Below are 24397 nucleotides of genomic sequence, written 5' to 3' on the forward strand. Positions count from 1 at the left end.
CCCCCGTCAAAAACAGACGAGATAGATAGATAGACTGCTATTTAAAAACAGATCATGGGGTGGGGGGGATGACGACAACCAAATAAATACACTGCTTTAGTTTAAGACTCAGAATATATTAATTTATTAAAACAAAAAATGCTTAAAATTATTTTCCATTTCTGTATTTTAAATGATTCCCACTTGGCACGGGAAATTCCATGACCAACAAATGTCATATTAAAATAATAGACCACAATCAGGGTTGTCTACTCTTGAAATGGCCCTTTAAACTGAAATTATAATCATAAAAACACATGCCCTTCTCATGAGATTGTGCATGATTACAATGCAGATATTTTGTATTGAAAAGGTTCTTACACCACAGGACATTAATGAGATGACTTGCAGTAATTGTAATGAATTAGTGGCAGTGGTGCTCAGAGTAATCTGTATCTCGCTCTGTCAGTCAGGAACCACAGTTCTGCCGTGGGCAGCATATTTCCTTTGTAGTCCAGCACTTCCTGGTGGATAATGTGAGCGTTTAATAATGATATGGTTCGACAGCAGAGAAATCAGGAGGCACACTCCCTGTCGCTTTCCTCTGATGGCCATTTACCTTAAACACTTGTTTTCGCCTTTCCCTAACAATAATACTAATGGACCGTTTGTTCAATACTGGAAGTGAATTTATGTTTCCCTTCCTGACCCCATGTGGCATCTGTTGATTGTCTTTTATCACAGATTGACTTCCAAGACCCCAGTTATTTCAAACTCACCAGGTTCCAATGAAGCCGCTTGCAGGACCATCACTTCTTTTCACAACAGAAAATAAGGGTTAACTGACACACAGTATGAGCTTGAGGTTTAATTGCTCAAGTAAACACATGGCAAGTCAGTGACTGAATCAGAACCAAGAATCTTGACATCAGCTGCTCTTATAGCATAAAAATATAAAAAGTACAGTCATATATAGGGAGCAGAGTTCTTTTGTACACATGTATTTTAAGATTTCATATATTTTTAAAATTATTAAGCTTTAGTCCTTTAGGTTCAGGATTGACTGCGAGTGAAATTAAAGTCCAAAATGAAAAAAGTAGCAACCCAATACTGAGGAGGGAGGACTAATAATTATAACTGAAATAAATCACACAAACATAATAAAAAAGCACAGCTACTATAAATCTTTTTTTAAGTTAAAGGTTTGAAAGTCAGGACTTAGGTGGACAGTTAGGGTTTACTGTATGAATCGTTCAATATGAAGAGAGGAAAGTAAGACATCTAAAACAATCAAGGGTGTTATGTCCAAGCTCAAATACACAATCGACCAAAAATCTATTCTAAGGCAAACAACCCTAGACAAATCCAATCATGAAGCTTATTTAATTTAGTTGGTCAACAATTCTGCATAAAGGAAATCAACCTAAAAGAAAAAAGGGGAAATAATTGACAATTAAATAACGCTCACAACATTTGTACTTTTTTCTTCCACTATAGCTGTGAAAATAAAAATAAAAAAACATTTGACATTTGCACAGCACAGTAAACTGCAGTGTCGATACATAATCCCATATTGTGGTACTTTCAATATTATATATTGATTATTATAAGGATATATTTTAAGAATATTAATAAGATCTCTTTGTAGAAGAAGAAAAAACAAAGACTGGCTTTGGTGAAGGGGTTCAGTACCTGTTAATTGCAACTAATTGATATAACTAAATTAAAGGGCAGGGCTGCACATTGAATAGCTTACACACACTCTGCTTTACTTCTTCTTTAATAATCTGCTTGGCCCAATTGTTGCCAAGCCTAATTTATCACCAAAGTATTCAGCAAAAATTGGTAATTGGCCAGACAATTGTAAAATGGGGTGAAAAAAATGAAGAAACATTTTTTTTTTTTTGGGGTATACTTATATTATGATTATGATATTTCCATTATTTTCTCTTTTTCTGTCTTGGTGTGGGGTAACTAAAAACAAAAACATCTGGGAAAATTTAAATAAAACGCAGGTCAATAGTTCAGGTGGGCAAACAGGTTTTTAAAAGTTCCCTGAGTTTGTTTTCTAGCTTGTCACAGTGGGACTCCTGAAACGTGGAAAATGTGAAGGAAAAAAAAACTACTTCATAATGTTCCTCGAGTCAAAAGGCAGAATTGAGGAATTCCAACAGCTCGGCGCGGTTTTTGTCTCTCTAGAGAAAACAGAAACAGGAAGCAGAGGTCAGAGATAAAACCACATCAGCACTGCCTGATCTATCATGGGCTGTTTTTGGAGGACCAGGTAACACAGTCTGAATTATTAAAGAAAATGTATACTTCAAAGTGATGTAACTTGTATTAAATGCTTAAATTGAAAAATCAGCACACACCAGTGACACTTCATAATAAATCATACTGAGCTCTTTCAACATGAACACTGACTTTAAAGCATCATGCCCATCAATGGTAAAATGCTATACATCTGATTTGTTCGAAAAGAAAAAAACAAACTACTTGAAATGAGATCCAAAAAGATATACACGTAATACATGTTCTTCCTACTCTTGGACTGCAAATAATATTAATTGCATTAAGTGTTTCTATCGAAATACTTTGCCCAGTTCAATTACCATTAAATAAAATAATTAACAATTCACCTGTTTGTCCTTCTTAGTCTTTTTCACTTTCATTTTAATCCTCTTCCCTGAAATCATGCTGTACTTGTCTCTTTTCTTCTTATCCTTCAAAAACTGAGAGATCAAAAAAACAAATCCGTCAATAAAGGACAGTCTTCTGATGCATGAACTCACTGATTAGGAATCAATAACCCATACCTTTGAGATCTGAACTGGTCCAGACGAACTCTCCGTCTCCTCGCGTTTCAGTTTCTTGTCTTTCTTCTTCTTGTACTTCTTATCTTTTTTTACTTTCTGTTTGTGTAAGACATGCCACACATTAACATCTTCCCTTTCAACTCCGTTCTCTAGAGACTTCTAATTCCAGTTCTAATCTCTGTTTACTGTCGCTGTTACTTTTATAAGCAGAAGAAAAAACAATACATAAAGACAAAGTTTCTGGATTATCAGTACACATTAATACCACTAAACTATACAGCAACTATATCAAGATGTGAAGAAAAACATGAATAAATCTTGTGCCAAAATATGAGGAGCATTGTGTTTTGGTCATCTTATTACCAAGGAAATGCTACAGCCCTTGAGACAACTAATCCCATGAAAAATTGCTTTTTGGGGAGCTGTGATGGAGCTTGTCAGACATTGCAGGCATATTAAAATATCAACCTCAAGCTCTGCTTTCACACCAAGTAAACAATGAACAAGTCCAGCAGGGAGGCAGGTAAATTAATTTGCAGATGGATGCAAGATCAAATTTAAAGTTTCTGGGCCTAAGAGTTTGTTGTTTGGAGCCTCTTATATTGCAAATAAATAATAGTATAATGAAATGTAATATTGACATATATATATATATATATATATATATATATAAAAAAAAAAGAGTGATCAAGATATACCTTTTTATGTTGTTTTTCCTTCTTTCTTTTCCTGGCCTTGGACTTGCCACGGGAACCTGTAAGACCAATAAAACACCGCTGTGCATTAGTATTTCTGTGTCACCTCTTGAATGGCTTGGACTAAAGAACTCTACTCTCTCACTACCTGTTTTGACTTTCCTTCACTTTGGAAGATTTGAAATGATACATAGTTACATTCCCAGACCTTTGCAGCATGATGGTAACGAGTGAAATTACTCTGATTTCATACTTGATTTTACCACCATTTCTATTTGCAGGGTTAATTAGGAGGTAATTGATTTTAGTCATCAGCACAACACTTCAAACAGAAACAGAGTCGGCTGAGGTTCTGGCTCCTCTGTGCTGACATTTGGACGCTCACCACTGCTGCTGCTGCTGGAGCTGCCCGAGCGGCTTCTACTGCGCGAGGAGGAGGAGGACACAGATGAAGAAGAGGACGATGACGAAGATGTCGAAGAGCTAGAGGAAGATCTCGAGGAGGACCTGCTGGGACTGCGTATCCGCTTCTTCTTTTCCTTTCCTTTTGCAAAAATGAATAAGGAAAACATGGTGGAAAACAATGTTACCCTAATGTGAGCATCCCCGTCCCGTCTTTATTCAGTCCTGGGCTGAGACTAAATCAAAAATAGACCTAGCCATGAATCACAACATTAAAAAGTACACCCTATTGTGTTTTCACTGAGAAGTAGTAGAAAGTGCCTCCTACCAGTATATTAAACTGTGCAATAGGGTACAAGTGATAGGGTATAAAAAAAAAAAAAAAAAAAAAAAAAAAAAAAAAAAAAAAAAAAAAGAAGAAATATTGTGAAACATTTGTCTACAGGCTGATTTTCATTCTAGAGAAATGAAGGATGATGGGAAGTCCTGACCTCTGCTCCGGGCACCTCTCTCCTCCACTGAAGAAGTGGACTTATTTCTTCCCTTTTCTTGAGAATCCATATCTGGAAAGAAAAAAAGAAAAAGAAAAAAAAAGCATCAGGGATGATTTATTGTTTGTTCCCCTGCAGGTTTTACAGGCTCAGATACAAATCGCAGAGAATGGCAATGCAATATAATAATACAAATAATAATAAAAACACAAGGAGCTATAATTATTGAACTCCCCATGTCTTTCAATTCACATTTTCACACAATAAAGTAACAATGGAGAAATATGAGAAAACAACAATGATATTGAGTATCTAGTGTGAGTTAAGTGGCCGATGTTGTAGAATAAACACAATTCACCCCCTCTTCCAGTGTAAGAGCATCCTTCACACCAGTGATGTCATTGGTTTATCTAACGAAACTGATGCCTTCTACAGTGAATTCATGATGACATTATTTGATTAATTTGCTAATATAAACATCAATAAAATGCATTCCCTCTGTCACTATAACTAAACTATGATTATGCTAAAGGACGATTCCATATATATTCAGTGATTTTAGCAGAGAAAACAACTTTCAGATGTGCATGTGTAGCCGGCACGCTCTTGCACTATCCCGATCTGTCCTGTGCTGGCTAACCCTTGTATACTTCTGCACTGTGCTGTGTAGTGAAACTTTCCAGTCACGTTGATCAATGAGGGACCGGAGACAGTGCACAGCCGATTGGTTTAACAAATTAAAAAATATCAGCTTTCACGTATTTCTGCTCCTCTATTCCCTTCCTCTCAGCTAAAGGAAAAACAGATTGAGGGAAGCAAAGTCATGACGTGATCAAAAGGCACCAAAGCAAAGACAATATTAACCCAAAACAAACTGCAGGCTGTACAATCTTCCAGAAAACCAGACATGGAAAATGCTATACAAATGACAGGGTTCAGGATTTTGGTGTACATACACAAATATATTATCATTCCTGTTACATTCACCCCTCCTGAATTACACCATAACCCTGTTCCCAATCTGAACAGTGAAAAACAAAGAGCAAGAATTTACCCAGGACAAAGATAAGTCTACATTATACACAAACTAGGCACAAGTTTACAAAAAGACCTAGACTTTAAACTCAGCTTAAAGCTATCTGCTTCACAGATTCAAAGGTGCTGGAGGCTGATCAGGCCTCAATCCCTTCTAGAATAATGTGGTGCTGGATACACCACACAACACTTAGCCTCTCTTTTACTTTGTCCCCAAACCTCACATTTTTTTATTTTATTAAATGGTTAAGCAAAAGAAAAAAATTAAATTTTCATCGGGCAGCACCCAAAACAACCATTAAGCTTTTTATTTAACTTTCAAATATCCTGTAATTACTGCGATGGTCTACTGATTGAACTCTATTCCCTTTGTGAAAGGTCTACGAACCATGCTCTGAATCAGGCGGTTCACAGATTTCACTACTCTACCTGCTCGTGTTCTAACTTGGCCACTGACAATTTCTCGTTCCTCTCTAGGCAAGTTTGGTCTAGAATTGGCAGGTACACCTAGGACTGGGTCAGAAACAACTGATAAACTGTCACAGGCGACCAAAGTTACTTTGTCAAAGGTAAACTGCTGGGGACTGTCAGGTCTATCTGGCACACTTCTGCAATGTGACTCAGCAATAATTTGGGAAGATGAAGAGGGCTCTTCAGACATCAGAGCTAAGTCACTTTCTGCATTCTGGGATGTTTTTATCCCTTCTACCTCCTGATCCATGTAGAATCCAAGAGTGTGTGCGATGTTCTGGAGCTTTGCTTTCCAAAGTGCTGATGAGATCACAAAATCACATACTGAATCAATCTCTCTTTCGGTGTTTGTTCCAGACGATGGATCTTCTCTAGGTTTTTCAAGTGGCAGGAAGTTTACCCCTAGCAGTAGATTTCTGTGCACTACCTTGTATTTCCAGCATCGCCTGTGATTTTGTAAATATGAGTCTGCACATTTCTGTCAGTTCCCACTTGTCTGCCAACTTCCTTCTACCTCTTTCTCACTTGTTTGCTAGAAGTACCCTATCCCCCTTGTCAAAGAAGGTTCCTCTGGTCTTCTTATTATGCTCTCTCGTCTGTTGGCTGTTGTTCTTTGCAGGCATGCTGCTGAGCAATGTCCGCTGCCTTTTTGAGATCTGTGATCAATGACTACTGTAATCAGCCACAATAGGGTCATTCAGGACTTGTCTGAACATAACATCAACTGGCAGTCTTGGAACACAGCCAAACATGAGATTAAATGGGGCACATTTTCACAGGGTGCAAGGAAAAATCAACAAGCTACTGACTTAAATCTATCTGGTGTTAAGTTGATAATGCAATCTGATGTCAAGGAACCCCTATTTTTTAGGGGGGACGGTTCTGATAATTCTGATAAGTACTCAATTCATGAATAGGAGGAGCTTATGGATTTGTATCTGAGGAGAAGGAGGTTCGCTGTACAGGAACAGTCACAGGAAATTCCAGCTAGGCTGATGTGAAAAGCTAGGGACATTGTAAAAATTAAATTGTGCCGCAATCCTTCTTTGAACCCCGTCCAGAACCCCAAGTTGCTCTCTGACATCTTAAAGCAACATTTTAGTGGACTGACATACTCATCCATGCCCTTGGCTGACTTTTATAACACACTGCCAATGTCAGAAGAAAGTGGGATCGATTACTGCATTCGTCTGAATAAGGTAATAGATGAGTGCCTGTGGAGGGAGGGCCACAACATTGAAGATCCCAATCGTGAAGTCACGATGATGTTTGTCAAACACTGTCCGGATCCATCTCTTGCAGGAGTGTTCAAGTTCAAATCAGCTGAAAAATGGACAGCTAGTGAAGTTCAAGAGCGGCTGGATGAGAATCGGAAGGAAAAGAGGGCGCAAACCACAGCCAAACCTACAAACCTTGTAGCAGTAAAGCACGTTGCTGTTCATGCTCAAACAACCACATCCACAGATTTGGAAGCAGCTGGCTCTTCTGCTCAGCTTTTCCTCAACCTGTACAGGTGCTGCCACCTCTTCCCAGACAGACGGTAACAGTATGCAGACTTTAATAAGCAGGCTAGATCTTACTTGAGCAAAAGACACAAGCAGCAGTGATTCCTCATCTCCACCATACTCTGCAGGTATGTTGAACTCCCTTGTTAATAAGTTAAAAGGGAAATAGTTTGAACCGTTTATTATTTAACTATTTCCTTTCTGCCGGTTGCAATTACATTGGTTAAAATGGAGGAACCATACAGCTATTTTAAATGTATGTTTTACTTCACATTGCTCCTATTGTGTGCGTTTGTGATCGCTGATGATCTAAAAATAGAAGAGCAAGCCAATCTGTCGTTTTGTATTACCCGCAAGCTTTGCGTTTCATTAGTTGTATGGCTTGTATTGTTCATGTATTATTCTTCTACAGTCGCAGAGGCATTATTATTTATTTTTTGTGTTATTGGTAATAACGATTACAAGTACATATACAGTCTTTATATTGCAGAGTGGATTTTGTCTTGAAATGAACACACGCCTATAGGTTTAATCTGTAACCTGGGAAAATGTGGATTGTGAAAACACGCTCAGTCTGTTTTTCCTTTGGCTGAGAGGAGGGAGTAGAGGAGCAGAAATACGTGAAAGCTGATGGTTTTTCTGTTTTATCCATACTCTGCAGTCCCAATAAAATAAAATAACCCCCAATGGGCTGTGCACTGTGTTCTGTCCCCCATTGAGACAACACTACACAACACAATGCAGAAATATACAGGTTAGCCAGCGCAGGACACATCACTTAACCGATATTCAATTTCTAAATACACTCCTGCGTATCTGCACATGCTGTGTTTTCCATAGGGAATACAGCACTTATGCCTCCCTGTTATTTTAAGCTAAACTTTCCTTCTGAACACAATTGAAGAATGGACACGTATGTATGTATGTTTGTATATATATATATATATATATATATATATATATATATATATCCACACACACATGCACACTGTTAAGGTATGTAAGCAGTAATCTGTTTACATGCTCCCCCGGTTCCTTCACTAGATGGGGTGACAAGTTTGGTTTCATTACTTACCTATACGAGCACACCATATAAACTGTAGACTTTGGTGTAAGATATTTTACGTTATTGTTTATGTGGGAGTGCATTGATTTTATATGACGATTAACTGGTCCCTGGTCAACAATAACATCCAAAAATAAAGATGAACACAAACTACACATCCGCATACACGACTGGACACAGCCATTTGCCGATCCCACAATGCACCGCGCCTTAAAGGAACAGCACAGACATCAAGTCGATGCCCCTAGGGATTTTAATATGGAGGGTTTCAGACTCACACAGTGTTGTAATTAATATAAGCAATTATTCGTGTTTTGGTTATTATTATCAGTGGGCAAACATTGCAATGGAGAAAAATAAAATGTAACTAGATTTTAAATTATCTGAAAATATGGTATGCATGTGATAGTACTTGTTGCCCAATATACGCTTGTGTTATATATATGGTATAATAGTAGTTGCCCCTTGTAGGCTAATATAAAAAGTAAGTAATTCTGCATGCTGTTACAGTACTTAAAAGTTATGTTGTTGTGTAGCTTCAGTTTCTTTTTTTTTTGTCTTGCCACTCTGCACTGCCATCTCCTTATTTAATAATGTCTCAACCCTCAACTCCCTCTGTCAAATATTCATAATTTTTGCTTCTGTTTCTAATCAGTAGCCCCACCAAAAATAAGTTATATTAGAGAACTGGAAACATAAGAAACTGAATTTCACTCGCCCAGTGTCGTTTTAAGCTAAACCCATTTAGCCAAACCCAAAACTCTACAACCATTCATTTGCAGGATTTATGCTGTCTATTTTTTAAAAAATAAATAGTTAATTATGATGCATATACTCTGCTTTTGATTTTATTTTTATTTTACTGTTAATGGCCTATTCTAGTCTATCAGTTTACATCTTAATCACAGTCATAATCTGTGTCAAATATAATACAGCAAGTCCACATAGCAGGAGGGGATAAGAACATAATGAACATAAGAAAGCTTACAAATGAGAGGAGGCTATTCGACCCATCGTGCTCGTTTGGTGTCCATTAATAACTGAGTGATCCAAGGATCCTATCCAGTCTGATTTTAAATGTTCCCAAATTTTCAACTTCAACCACATCGCTGGGGAGTTTGTGTGAAGAAGCGTCTCCTGTTTTCCGTCTTGAATGCCTTGAAGCCCAATTTCCATTTGTGTCCCCGGGTCCGTGTGTCCCTGCTGATCTGGAAAAGCTCCTCTGGTTTGATTTGGTCAATGCCTTTCATGATTTTGAAGACTTGAATCAAGTCCCCACATAGTCTCCTCTGTTCCAGGGTGAAAAGGTTCAGTTCCCTCAGTCTCTCAGAGTAGACTTTCTTTTTTATTGCTTCCCCACATTGTTTGGATGGAGAAAGTGAGGAGTCCTCGTAGACTCCTAGGTCTTTCTCATGCGATACTTCATCTAGTTCTATTCCTCCCATAATGTAATTATAGGGACATTTTTGTTACCTGCATGTAATACCTTGCACGTCCACATTGAATTTCATCTGCCAGGTGTCGGCCCACAACTGAATATTATCTAAGTCCCTTTGAATAGCCTGTGCTGCCGAGATTGTATCTGCTGAGCCACCTATTTTAGTATCATCGGCAAATTTGACAAGTTTGCTAACTATCCCAGAGTCCAGATCATTCATATAGATTAGAAAAAGCAAAGGCCCTAGTACTGATCCCTGTGGAACTCCACTAACAACCTCACTCCAGTTAGAAGCAACTCCTCTAATCGACACCCTCTGTTTCCTATCCATCAACCAGTTCATAATCCATCTACTTACATTACCCTGAATGCCTACAGCCTCGAATTTGAGGATCAGTCTTTGGTGTGGAACCTTATCAAAAGCTTTTTGAAAATCTAAGTATATCATATCATATGCTTTCACATGATCTACAGCTGCAGTTGCATATTCAAAAAACTCCAATAAATAAGTAAGGCATGATCTGCCTCGTCTAAACCCATGTTGACTATCTCCAAGAATATGGTTTTCATTAAGATGCTCCTCTATTTTCTGTCTAATCATTTTTTCCAACATTTTACAAGTGATGCAGGTGAGACTGATTGGTCTGTAATTTCCTTGCTCAGTTTTGTCCCCTTTCTTGTGGATTGGTATGACATTTGCTGTCTTCCAGTCAGTTGGCACATCCCCTGTTCTAAATGTCATTTGGAATATTTTAGTTAGAGGCCTATAAATCATTTCCCTCATTTCTTTAAATACTGTTGGAAATATCCCATCTGGCCCAGGTGATTTGTTTGTTTTTAATTCTGCTAGTCTCTTTAGTATCTCCTCCTCATTTATCCTGATCTCTCTTAGGGTTTGACTGGACTGATTGTTAACCTGTGGCATGTTATCCATTTTTTCTTTTGTATAAATCTCTGTGCAATACTCATTTAGAACATTTGCCACATCTTGTTGGTTTTCCAAGATACTTCCATCTTTGCCCTTTATCTGTTTCACTTTCTCCTTTATTGACCTCTTGCTGTTGTAGTATTGAAAAAAGCTCTTTGCTTTGGTTTTAGTTCCAAGAGGGGGAGGGGCGATCTGGACAAGTGGGGCACTTCAGGAAACAAGTGTCTTGCGCCACCCCTGCCCCCCCACTCCCTCTCTGTAGGTCACTGTTAGAAACTGTACTGATATTCCAGTGGGGTTTGAGCTCATGTATGCATTCACTACAAATATTCATGTAGATGAAAAGGTAAAACATTTATTGAAAATGAGTTTTTAATGGCAGGCAATATTCATAATATGTACAACTGCAGTGTAAACAGACTCCCTGTTAGACCTTTTTGTATGCCTATAAGAAAACTGTATGAGACTATATATAGCTACCAAACTGAAAGTTTAAAGTCATTCTGTGAATTCTGCAATAATCCTCTATACTTCAGGAAGTTTTCTAATTAAAAAAAGAATGTTTGCACACACTTCTTCATTGCAAAATCTCATATATATTTCTGTAAAGCCATAATTTGTTTTGCGTATATTTTGTGATAACATTAAGGAATACATTTTTGCAATACAAGGAATATATTGTCTTTACAATATGATCAAACAATGTGTTAAATGTCTTTTTTCACAAAAAAATGTATACATATTTTCTAGAAAAATACAAATTAGTTCTGCTTATTTATATTACAGCTTGTGCCAAATTATAACAAATTATCAAAATAAACCACCTAAGTTGTACTACAGCTTAGCAAATACTGAGAAAAGTAATGATCAATACCTCAATAACAAATACAAAATGAAGACACAAGCATTTCTACAGAGTTAATACATTTTGATTGATCATGGAAATCATATAGGCATATCAATCGAGATAGAGAGATTGAACTAAGTTAATAGATATCTAACTCTGGTCGGTCACCAGATAGTTACCCCTTTGACACTGTGTAGCTTCTCCTTGACTGACATTCAGACGGAGCTCCTATATATAAACCCACATCCTGGGTGTTTATCAGACACATTTTCATGAGTTTCATTTTCATCCTGCAAACCAGGATTTCTGACCTTGAGCCAAATTAAATCAAAACTTTGACCTACCCGCTAATAGAAAACTACAGACCTGTTCATCATAGCGGTTACACAATAAAGCATTAACATTACTAAGATTCCAGAATAATCAAGGGTTATTTCTCAGCATCGATTTGTGTAAATGTTTATATATGCAGAGGGAAATATTGTTTTAAAAGGCACAACAGACATTAATAAGCTGAATATTTTTTCATAATGATTTGTTATTAAAGATTAAATTGTAACCTTAACATAGCAAAACAAACGAACAAAATAACTAAACGAACAACATCAGCAACAAAAACACACACAAAAACAAGTCTTTCAGTATTAGCAAAATAATTGCCAACATTGTCATGATACATTTAGAAGAATATATTTATGTAAAACAGGTAAAATGAAATGTTTCACTGAAGTCTATGTTCATATTTGGCTCACACAGAGCTGTGAGACACATACTGTAAATGTAATTTTTATTGAGGTTAGATACCTGTCCCTGAAAGCTTTATTAATCTACATAAATGCAGGTACTGCAAAATCCCAATAGAGTACTGTTATGTAATTAAAGCTCAACATACTGTAAAAAGCAATACAGAACCAAACTATGAAAGAGACAGAATTTTTTGTGTGTTTAAAAATAAAAATCCTAATCCTGATCATTTGAAGGTTGTATGAAAAATAATCTTCATATTTCCATTATTCAGGCCTCTGCCTTGTTCTTGGAATGGTCTCCATGAGTCAGACTCTCCTCGTTCTCTTCTTCCTCTTCAGGTACCTATAAAAGACAGAATTCACGATTAGAGGTCACTATTATCACATGACGGTTTCACTGGCATTGCACACATCATGTTTGTACATTGGGAAATGATGGACAGTCCCAACACCATGCCAGTAATTGAAATACTTATCTGAGTAAAGCTTCCACTGACATTTGTAAATTTGCAGTTTTCTTCTGATAACATGAAAAAGGCATGATAAAAACAGCACATCTGTTTAACATACCTCCCAATAAATGGAGTCATTGAAGCAGTTTTGATCAGGTGGTTGTCCCCAGCAGGGAAGCTTCATGATGAAACCTGGGGTTAATAATAAATGATATGTTTAACATTTGCAAGTATATCATTACACCTCACACATGATCATTGGTAAAATCAGTCTTTGGAGGAAGTGCGTGTAGTTGTTCATGGCAGGAGGACTAAAAGACTACAGGTCCCAGGATACAGGTTAATCACTCACAGGGTAATGCAGAAACATGTTGCTGATTGGAGTGGGGTTCTTATATAAAGGAAGCATTTGGATTTAGTTTGGGGAGGGAGTTTAGGAGGTACAAGTTCTGTGTTTTGTTTAGGTACTGTTCCTGGTGGATTAACCATTTTACTGATACAACAAATTCACATGCTTTCACTTTAAACCTCATCACACAAACACTATTATGAATTTTATAATGTGATCAGCACCCTACAACTGAAATGCCTATACAGACAATCTCCTGTTCAATACAATTACACAGTTATGTCTTAAAAAAGGCACCATTTAATTGATGTGTGGTACACACCTGTAAGAGCTCCACCCACAAGGGCAATGCCCAACGATGCTGCCAGGGCTAGTGCTTGATTGCCAGCACTGTAACTGAGAGGGAGGAAAAGAAAGAAAATGACCAAACCTGAAACATATTATCTTTAGTGTAATCTCTAGATATAAACCTTGAATAATTAAATAAATCTGTGTATCTTGTTATTCTGTACACAACGTGTATGATTGTATGATATTGCAGCAGTCCCAGAACATGAATGTCTATTTTCCATATACATTAGCTACTTTACTGATTTTAATTTAAAGCTTGTATGTCAGATGCACTGTTTAAAAACTTACAAGCTTTCCACAAGAGAAACACACCAGTGCCCCTTTTTAAGGTCAAATAATCTATCCTGTATGCAATCATGTATGCAAGTAAGAATAATCTATCCAAGAAAATATCAGCACAGTTTACAAAATCAAACTCCAGGATGGCTGAAAATGAACGAATTAATATGAATGAAAAAATCAATCAACAGATAACCTGTTTAAACAAAATATTTATAATATGAAATAGTGTACATTAAATGTGTAGCAATGTATAGCTGAGTTCTAAATATGACTTTGTTCATTTGCCATCCCGGATTTTACTTACTTTGCCTTTGCTCCCAGTGCGCAGGCAATAATGCCAGCTATCCCTCCCAGAATCCCAGGCATGCCGTGGAGGTTGTGAACTCCACATGTGTCTTGGATGCATAGTTTAGATGCCAGTATTGGCTACAAAAAAGATAATACCACTTTTCAGAAAAGATCAACATGATATTAAATCCACAGAGATGTTAGTTAATCTTGTACCAGTTGAAAATTAAATACGCACTGTACTAAACCAAAACACTGACTCTGCCAGTTGCAAAATACTGTGCTGGGCTTGACTTTGTGGATTTTGTTTTGATAGAGGAATTTCCCTTCCACTTAATGCAAATGCACCATCGAGTATTGATTTTTCTGGCTGTAGTCGACTAGAAACTGCATGCAGTTATGCTTTATGGTACGGTGTAGGTAAGCAGGCTTTGAAATGTTTAACTTTCAGATATGTGCAGCCAGTAATTTCAAATGATAATGGTGCAACAGACTACACAAACCAAGGGATAATACAATTTTGTGGTGTGTATGATGCACCTTAGACTTGCAGCAAAGTGTACAGTTCATGCTAAGGTTTCACAAAAGAGGTACTTACTGTCAAAAACTTGAATCCCAAAGTGGAGATGATTCCTGCTACAAACCCTATCAGCATGGCTCCAAAAGGCTCAATGTTCATGTCCGCACAGGTGCCCACAGCCACTCCTCCTGCCAGGGTGGCATTCTGGATATGCACCTGCACAGAAAAGACAGTGTGACAGTGCTGTTCTGTAAAAGGGTATTTTTCTGAAGGATTGCTTTGCCATGTCTTTGTGTCACTCATACAGTGAAAAGTAAACCTTTCACCCCCTGGTGTTTGCTGAGAGAGACTTAATTAAGCAAAAACCAAAGCTATCCACAATCGGATCAGAGTTGTGTTTCCTACAGTGATGTCATACGTGCAAATATGTATTAATGTGACTCAACAGTTCTAATTAAACCACATATAATATGGATTAGATACTTATTGCTTACCATATCCAGCTTTCCTTTCTCTTGCACTAGACTTGAGACTGCATATGCTGAGAGGACGCAGGCCGCCAATGAAAAGTAAGTGTTAATCACAGCGTTGAACTGCATTTGGCCAGGCTCAGCAATGGCTGAATTGAAGCTGGGCCAAAACATCCACAGGAAAACTGTACCTGAAATTAAATGAATATAATTGGTCATATACATTTATTTTATAACAAAATAAAAATAAAAATAAAAATGTTATATAATATTTGTGTGTTAAACGTATGTGATGCAACAAATACACACTTTATTCCCCTACAGATACAGTATGTATAATTAAATGGCAAGTATAAAATTTGAAAATTAATTCCAATAATTTGAAGATTACTGTCATAAGAATGTATAACGCTAAATTAAAGAAATTTGACTGTAAACAGCTACTCCACCTATTGCAAAAACTTTAATTGAGTTTATGAAGAAAATAAGCAGTTGCAGCCATTTGCCAGAAGATGGCAGCAAGTGCCAAGCACACATAGACCGACAGATACTAAAAAACAGACAGAAAATCTTCCGCACTGACATACACTTAAATGTATAAGGATTTCTGAATACAACAAATCCAACAAACAATGACAGAGACTCAGTAACCAACTAAATACTATATACATATATTACTAATCAGACAGTCATGTTGATTTGCCCCAATAAACTTTAAGTAAATGTTAAATGTCAGTTTAAGCATTTTAAATTCAGCTTCTCTTTGAAGCTTTGGACTTGAAAATTAATCATGGAAAAATGGATAAAGAACATGATAATATATAATGATGATCTAACTCTATCCAGCAATGCTATTCTTGCCTTATAACCTACAGCCTATGATCTGATGTCATGCAAAATGTCTGTCCACAATAGTGAACATTTTTACATGGCCTGAACGTCAAGCCGTTTTGTTGTCATCTTACCGATCATTGCAAATAAGTCAGAGTGATAGACAGAGCCTTCGTTCTCATGTCCGTTCTTCAGACCAGGCCGATACAGCGTGCGGGCTACAGCCAGGCCAAAGTACGCCCCAAAAGCGTGGATTATCATCGAGGCTCCAACATCCGATGCCTGTTTGTAGACAGAAAGAAATACTACATTAACAAAATATACACTCACCTAAAGGATTATTAGGAACACCATACTAATACTGTGTTTGACCCCCTTTCGCCTTCAGAACTGCCTTAATTCTACGTGGCATTGATTCAACAAGGTGCTGAAAGCATTCTTTAGAAATGTTGGCCCATATTGATAGGATAGCATCTTGCAGTTGATGGAGATTTGTGGGATGCACATCCAGGGCACGAAGCTCCCGTTCCACCACATCCCAAAGATGCTCTATTGGGTTGAGATCTGGTGACTGTGGGGGCCAGTTTAGTACAGTGAACTCATTGTCATGTTCAAGAAACCAATTTGAAATGATTCGACCTTTGTGACATGGTGCATTATCCTGCTGGAAGTAGCCATCAGAGGATGGGTACATGGTGGTCATAAAGGGATGGACATGGTCAGAAACAATGCTCAGGTAGGCCGTGGCATTTAAACGATGCCCAATTGGCACTAAGGGGCCTAAAGTGTGCCAAGAAAACATCCCCCACACCATTACACCACCACCACCAGCCTGCACAGTGGTAACAAGACATGATGGATCCATGTTCTCATTCTGTTTACGCCAAATTCTGACTCTACCATCTGAATGTCTCAACAGAAATCGAGACTCATCAGACCAGGCAACATTTTTCCAGTCTTCAACTGTCCAATTTTGGTGAGCTTGTGCAAATTGTAGCCTCTTTTTCCTATTTGTAGTGGAGATGAGTGGTACCCGGTGGGGTCTTCTGCTGTTGTAGCCCATCCGCCTCAAGGTTGTACGTGTTGTGGCTTCACAAATGCTTTGCTGCATACCTCGGTTGTAACGAGTGGTTATTTCAGTCAAAGTTGCTCTTCTATCAGCTTGAATCAGTCGGCCCATTCTGCTCTGACCTCTAGCATCAACAAGGCATTTTCGCCCACAGGACTGCCGCATACTGGATGTTTTTCCCTTTTCACACCATTCTTTGTAAACCCTAGAAATGGTTGTGCGTGAAAATCCCAGTAACTGAGCAGATTGTGAAAAACTCAGACCGGCCCGTCTGGCACCAACAACCATGCCACGCTCAAAATTGCTTAAATCACCTTTCTTTCCCATTCAGACATTCAGTTTGGAGTTCAGGAGATTGTCTTGACCAGGACCACACCCCTAAATGCATTGAAGCAACTGCCATGTGATTGGTTGGTTAGATAATTGCATTAATGAGAAATTGAACAGGTGTTCCTAATAATCCTTTAGGTGAGTGTATATGTATAGTAATTTTTTTATGTACATTTGGCTATCAATGAATTCATCTAACCAAGTAATTAAGATCCTTATTCCTATTACATGTCAGTTTTTTCCCCCCGTTGGTATTAAAAAAAATTATCCCAGGATTGGCAGAAAAAAAATAAAAGCACTTACCTCTAATACCTCTGCCACTAGATGTTCATTAATTGAAAATATAGTGATTTCCAAAATCGTCATAATGAGCAACTGGACAGGACTTGTTTTGCCCAAGACGGCTCCAAATGAAATGAGAACAGTCGCTGTGCTGAAATCAGCATTAATTATCCTGCAGGTGACAAGAAAATTTTATTTTTTTGTTATCTTAAATATATGTAATGTTTTTTAATGCATGTGGTATGCTCTAGGGACAGATAGGTATTCATAGGATAATCTACTGATATCTGTCTACTTAACTATATATATGGTTATTTCAAAATCAACCTAATGTCTAAATGAATAATTAATAAAGACTAAATTGTGTAATTGTCATGGATCTGTAAGCTATAGTTGATATATGATTAGTTTTTTGTAAAGGTGGTGTTATACATCTTAAATAATCATGTTTAAATAGGCTCCACAGCTGCTAATTTTTAATATGTGTGATTCTCCCTCCAAGCTCTCCGCCTACGCCACCCTTGTTGTAGGGATGCATTACAACAATATTAATAAAAAAGCTTTATACATTAATTAACTATTAATAGTAGTAGAGCTGTTAGTTAAACAACAATAATAATCATTTTTCTAATCTGATGTAGATATGATGTGAACCTCATGTATTGTTTACAGTCTTGTATGTTTTCCCCATTGGCTCTCATAGAATGATTCAGTTTTAGCTTATGTCTATAGTTTTACTGGACTGGATAACTGCTGATGCTGATTTAGGCTTCAACATAAATGTGCAGGTAATGCTGCACTTCACAAATTCATTATTAAACACCCTAAATTAAAACAACAACATACACTTCCTAATAAACAAACCTCCAACTTATCGAGCAACTTCATATGCACTGGACTGGTTTAACTCTTAGTCTTATATATAGAAAATATATGTATAATTACTTGAAAATGCTGACTTTGATTTTATTATCACTCATATGCCAAAAGCCTTGCATCAGTAGGCCCCACTGAAGTCCAAATGCAGCCAAAAGCAGGTTGATTCCCACGCTGCTAAAGCCATATTTTTTCAGGAACGTCATCAAGAAGCCAAAACCGATGAAGATCATCACATGTACATCCTGGAACACTGGGGAGAAAAGTGTGATGTCATTCATTAGAGCTGTTTCTATCAAAAGAAAAGCAGTCAGATCTTGTAAAGCAGACACATTTGTATCAGAAAGAGAGTTTATGATTATCTTTAGGCCTCAGGTGATGACAATGCTTAGGCCTAGACCAAATCAAAACTCTGACCTACCTTCGGGAATTACAAATTACAGACTGGTACCCAGGTTTAAGATATGAATTGTCAGGGAGCCACTTTCTCATACATATTACCAAACATGCGATAAGGTTCAAGTTTGTGGTCTGTGCTTTGCGGTGGGTGAAACATGAAGATTCCCAAGAATCCAGTGGGGACAACTGAAATGATCAGATTTCTCTCTCTTTTTGTTGCTTTTAAACTCTTCAGCATCAATTCAATCTTCTGTGTTAAAAAGGGTGAAATTCTGTTAAGCTCTGATTGGAATTTAAATTGAAACATGCTTTAACTAACACTATTTAACTTGTTTGTGCCCTTTCGCTCTCCTGTCCTCCACTCATGATCCGAATTACCGACATTCAGAAGGAGATCCTTGAACAAGCTGCGTCTTGTGTCGCCATTTAAAAAAAAGACTCATTAATGATTTAATACAGCTGGTTTTATTATTCGGAGGAATGTTTCAGTTGCAATTTCTTAGGTCACAAGTCTGAAAACTGTACTACATCCTCACTGTTTCCTCTATACATTTGAATCAAACAGTATTCACAATAATCAGCAACTGTTTTGTATAATATGAAATAATAGAATAATGATGTTAATAATTATAATAAATAGTATCTTTTGGTGTCTTTGAGTTAAGTGAGTCTGTGTCTTAAAGCCCAGTGATTGATGATGATGAACTAAACCACTAGTTAAAAGTGGATGGGAGTGCCTGAAGAGCACAATACAATAGCTAAACTAAAAGCCAAGAGCCACAGTGCTGGGTGGGTCCACCTGGCCTGCAAATCCCTCAGGACATAACACTTTTGTTTTTCAAGTTGCTAATGACACTTAACACACAGCCAGAGTTGAACGAACTCCTTACACCAGAAGAAAGGACAGCAAAATGTGAAACTGAAGTGTTTATGTTAAAATTACACCTCTTTTTGGCACCACAGGGGAAAGCTTGAATTTGGGAGCATTGTGATTGTATACAAGGTTAACATCTGAAAAAGAGATTGAGGATTTTCCAGTATTAAAGCGTAAACAACATTTCCTGCAAAGGCATTGTGCTGCGCTTGTTTCCAGGAAAGTGTGGACTGGAATACTCCAGAGCTTTGTCACAATACGGTACACCTATTCTGGGGTCTGTGTGCATGTTTTTGGGGGTCAGTCAATGGATGTATCGTTGTCTAAACCATTCACCGATAGAGGAGTCCAAACAGGCCATGTGTGTGATCCATTGTACCATGTCTAATCAATCGATCAACTGATCTTCAATAGGAAAGTGTAATTTGAAAGTAGGCCTACAACTTAACCAAGTCATGAATTATATAGACAAACCATTAATCAATAGAAAAGAATGTCAAGTAATGCTTCAGGGAACCAAACTGCTTATTCAGCTGGCATTGTGCCTTATGCTGTTCTTGTGTTAAGCTTGTCTTGCTGCTATTTCTGAGAATGTCTGCAATGCCAGGGGGGTACACCTGTCATGCCTTCAAACATCAAACGTACAGTGTCTGCAAACTCTCTGGTGGGTCTAAGAATACTCTTCAGAAACTCCAGAATGTACGAAACTCTGCAGCTAGTGTGCTGACGAGGTTTGACTCACATAATCACATAACCCCTATACCAAACTCCTTACACTGGTTACCACTCAAATACCGTATCGATTATAAAGTGCTTTTGCTGACATTCAAAGCCAGGATGGGAATCTCTCCCCCTTACATCTTGGACCTACTCTCACACTATACTCCTGGTTGTGCTTTGCGTGTTTCTAATGCCGGTCTTATATAAAATTAAGATTATTTAGAAAGCAGCAGCTCTCACCATCTCTCTCAAAAACTACTCCTACTCGGTCCCTGTGAAGAGGTTTGTATAAATGACTGGACATTAGACATTCCTATTTAGGGACATCTTGCAGACTAGAGAAATGTGTGAGAAGATTACATGTATGTTCAACGTACAGTGCCATTCTGTTAAAGTCTGCTGGTAGTAAGTGAGGCAGAGAAGGTTGCGTGTGAGATAATGGGATACTTCTGTGTAATTTTATTTTTCAAGGGCAACAGCTGTTAGCATTTGAAATCAATCATTAGAGAGCCTGGTCAGAAAGGTCTGCTCAGCAGTAGCCCTACAGGAACTACACGAGAACAAAGCCCTAGGAGAGATCCGACTCCTAGGAAAGATAAAAACAAACACATAACTAACTGCCCTGTACAATTCCAAATGTTATCTCTGCACATGGCGGTGCTATGCCATGTCATGGACATGAGTTGCATGCTACATACACAACTTGCTTTAAAATAAAAAGTAAGACATTTCATTTTTGAAGTTCGATGTGTTTAAGAGTTTAGTTAAAAATTAGCAAATTTCTCTATTCATGAGAACTTGTGTACTTGTCTGGCTCTGGACAATTTTGTGGAAATGCTAAAAAGTATTAATTGAATAATCTTACATTAACTAATTTTGTTGTAAACCTTTTTCTGTATGATCTGTATTAAAATCAAAACAAAACACTTGGCTTGGCTGTCCGGACAGCATGTGTTTCTGCCATTACAATGTTTCTACTGTTTCTACAATTTAAAGATGTGGGTCATCAGTGTCAATCTGTAAGTGACCCACACCCTTCCCTACAAATATTAAAACTCATAAGAGGTATCAAATGGGCATTAGAGTTCTTAAATCTGAAAGAATTTCCAGTTTATAAACATGTTTATATTTTTTAAAAAATAACACAAAAGGGTATGTTTTAAAGCTTACCTATGCTTGCATACATTATTTTTACAGGTACAGTAAAACATATTTTTGTAATCGTAATTGTTAACATTTAAATCATAACATTTCACAAATTAAACACTTTAGGAATCAGAGTTATTGTTAATAATTTTATTCTGTCAAATTAAATGCTTGACAAATACATATTTAGCTCCTTTTCTAAAAAAAGAAACACCAGCTTCTGTTCTTGCTCAGACTAAACTTGTCCTTGCCTGCCAAAAACTACTTTCACTTTCCAGCACACAGGAATTGCTAATTGCTTTAACAGCCATCAGTTATTTTTTTTTTTTTTGATGATCAGTTTCCTTTCCAAGTGTAACAATTTCTCAAACAATGCTGAACAATAGAGCAAAATCTCATCTCTATCAGAGTAGAGGATGTTATTAAAAAACACTTAGAGAAAATAAATAAAGTCTGAGGACAATTAATTAGAATTTCATATCTGTATTTTCTGGGGAATGCACCCTGTTGTACTTAACAATACATCTGGTAGCCATAGTCTAGTCTAGTGAACACTTGCTTCACTTGAACTATCTCCTGAAAACACCAGATGTTGAGTGTTTCAGTTAATCTAAGTTCTTCATATGTGCCCCACCCATGGTATATATCTTTCTTTAGAAACCAGTGTAACAGTTCAGATAAAAAACGTTCTGAAGGAATAGTCATAAGCAATGAATAACGGGAAATTAGAAGAATGTATTGTAAAGTAAACACAAGCATCACACAACAGAACTTATTTGATATGTCGGTCAGACTGTCCAGGTGCTTTAAATGTTCCAGTACAGTTAACATACAGAAAACACAAGAACAGACCATGCACATCAGATATTGAACACACAACTATTTTTGGAATACACAAAATAAATGAGTCAGTGCTGTGTGCAGTGATGTACATGCATTTTAGGGTGGTGTGGTACTTTAGGGAGCTTGTAAAGAACAATATCAAATATATATGTAAATACAATTTTGAAAATATCAGTAGCATTTATTTTATAGTTTAAGAGTTATTTTTAATTGAAAATATATTATGTTTGATTTAACTTGCATCTACTTTGTAGACACTTTAAAACAAGTATAATAAACTCCGTATACATTGTGTAATGTAATATACAGAGCAGTGGTTTTCAAAACGGTCCTTAATTGACCTAACAAAGCAATATACCATTCAATTAAGTAATTAAGACCTAGGTTGGAACAAAAACCAGCAGGGCAGGGATACTCCAGGACCGGTTTGAAAACCCCTGATACAGTCTTATATTATACAGTCTCAACTCAAAATCACTCGCAAGCCCAATGGTGGCATTAATACAAAATAATATGACTATATTTAGAATGTTCCTCATATTATACAAGAGATAAATGTCCTTGTCTGTGCAGGTCTGAGAGAGTTGCGTGGAGACGTGGAGATAGAAAGCTGTCTATACCTTTTCATTTCTATTGTAACAACTATTGAGGACAAGCACAGCATTGCAGGGCTCCATACCTACAAGGATAGGTGTAGTACAAACAGCTATTATGACTGAAATTATTGTATTGGTTTTTGCTTTATTGTAATGTGATTCTTGAAGTGGGTATATTTAGGGACAGCTGTAAGGCACCCTGGGTCAGGGCACATCTGCTAATAGTAATCACCATGCTATAGGTCTGCTCTCTGTCTGTCACACTGCCGCCCTCACTTTTAGACCGGTGGCGGCACTCCTGGCTGGACATGAACCTAACTGGACCCAGCTGATTACCCTCAGAGGTTTTGAATTACAAAAGTTAGAGAAAGACAGACAGCAAGATAATTTCTTGGGCAGTTATTGTGTGAGAATTTGAACATTGCCTGGGCATAAAACTAAGGCTTAAGACAAACGCATGCATTCATAATTTTAGCAAGATGATCTCACACACATATAGTTCATATAATAATACATAATTCATATCATATTTTCTGCCAAAACACTGATGAAGTGCTCTAACATAGAAGTGAAAATCAACAAAGTCCAATAAATATTCAATGACATCCTGAACAAACACAGTCGCCTAATCTATCTATCTATGTATACATATTCTTCTATCCATCTGTCTGTAAGAAATTGTACACACACAGTATACAGCATTCACAACTTAGACCCCATGAGGAGAAAGATAGAAAAAGAACTCAAGCAACAGCTGAGGAAAATACTTACTAGGGTACAGCTTGATGCCGGAGGATGTTTCATTGTGACCTCCGTGAGACGTATCATGATGACCTTGACTCTCATAGGTTACAAAAATTCCAAATAAAATAATTGTAACAATTTCCAGAGTAATGGCCAGAATAGGGAATTTTAACCTCATGTTGGTTGCATATGCAGGCATGCTGGAACTCCGTGGTCCTGTATGAGTCTGATAACAGAGGGGATGGATGGGCTGTTTTTAAAATGACTGCAGATTCAGTGGAAACCAATGACAAGGCAGAGCACTCTAGACCCCACCACCACCACCACACCCACTCTTGGGTTGGGACTACCACATTACTTGTAAGGAAATATTTCCTCCTTGTTCTTTCACCACAGACATTTATGTTATCGTGTTAAGGAAAATACATTGTATGTTGTGAAATTCCCTCCACCCCTCCCCCCCAAACAAAAATACTTATTATTATTCCCCCCTCCATAAGGATTGTAAAATGTCTCCAAAAGGTGCATTTTACTTTTTCATTTAAATACTATTCTT

The 24397-nt window shown here is 37.4% G+C and overlaps 2 protein-coding genes across 3 annotated transcripts; both read right to left on the reverse strand.

Annotated features, from left to right (window-relative positions):
* Positions 1-834: 834 nt before the first annotated feature.
* On the reverse strand, positions 835-8659 carry LOC136751208 (RNA-binding protein with serine-rich domain 1). Of its 2 annotated transcripts, XM_066706632.1 has the most exons (7): positions 8470-8659; positions 4384-4455; positions 3876-4034; positions 3494-3549; positions 2796-2891; positions 2619-2711; positions 835-2174 (listed from the first exon to the last, which is right to left on the reverse strand). In XM_066706632.1, the coding sequence occupies exons 2-7, from the start codon at positions 4451-4453 to the stop codon at positions 2124-2126; spliced, it is 525 nt and encodes a 174-aa protein (XP_066562729.1). In that variant the 5' UTR covers positions 4454-4455; positions 8470-8659; the 3' UTR covers positions 835-2123. The 2 variants fall into 2 exon arrangements, with proteins under 2 accessions (XP_066562729.1, XP_066562737.1); XM_066706640.1 differs by lacking the exon at positions 2619-2711.
* Positions 8660-11161: 2502 nt separating this feature from the next.
* Positions 11162-24081, reverse strand: rhag (Rh associated glycoprotein). Its single transcript, XM_066706653.1, has 10 exons — positions 23869-24081; positions 18589-18772; positions 17665-17815; positions 16097-16244; positions 15156-15322; positions 14740-14877; positions 14158-14279; positions 13543-13616; positions 12990-13063; positions 11162-12762 (listed from the first exon to the last, which is right to left on the reverse strand). Exons 1-10 carry the CDS (start codon positions 24038-24040, stop codon positions 12688-12690), a joined length of 1305 nt encoding a protein of 434 aa, XP_066562750.1. The 5' UTR covers positions 24041-24081; the 3' UTR covers positions 11162-12687.
* Positions 24082-24397: the final 316 nt, after the last annotated feature.

The sequence above is a fragment of the Amia ocellicauda genome, chromosome 1, assembly GCF_036373705.1.
Source record: "Amia ocellicauda isolate fAmiCal2 chromosome 1, fAmiCal2.hap1, whole genome shotgun sequence".
Classification (NCBI taxonomy): Eukaryota; Metazoa; Chordata; class Actinopteri; order Amiiformes; family Amiidae; genus Amia; species Amia ocellicauda.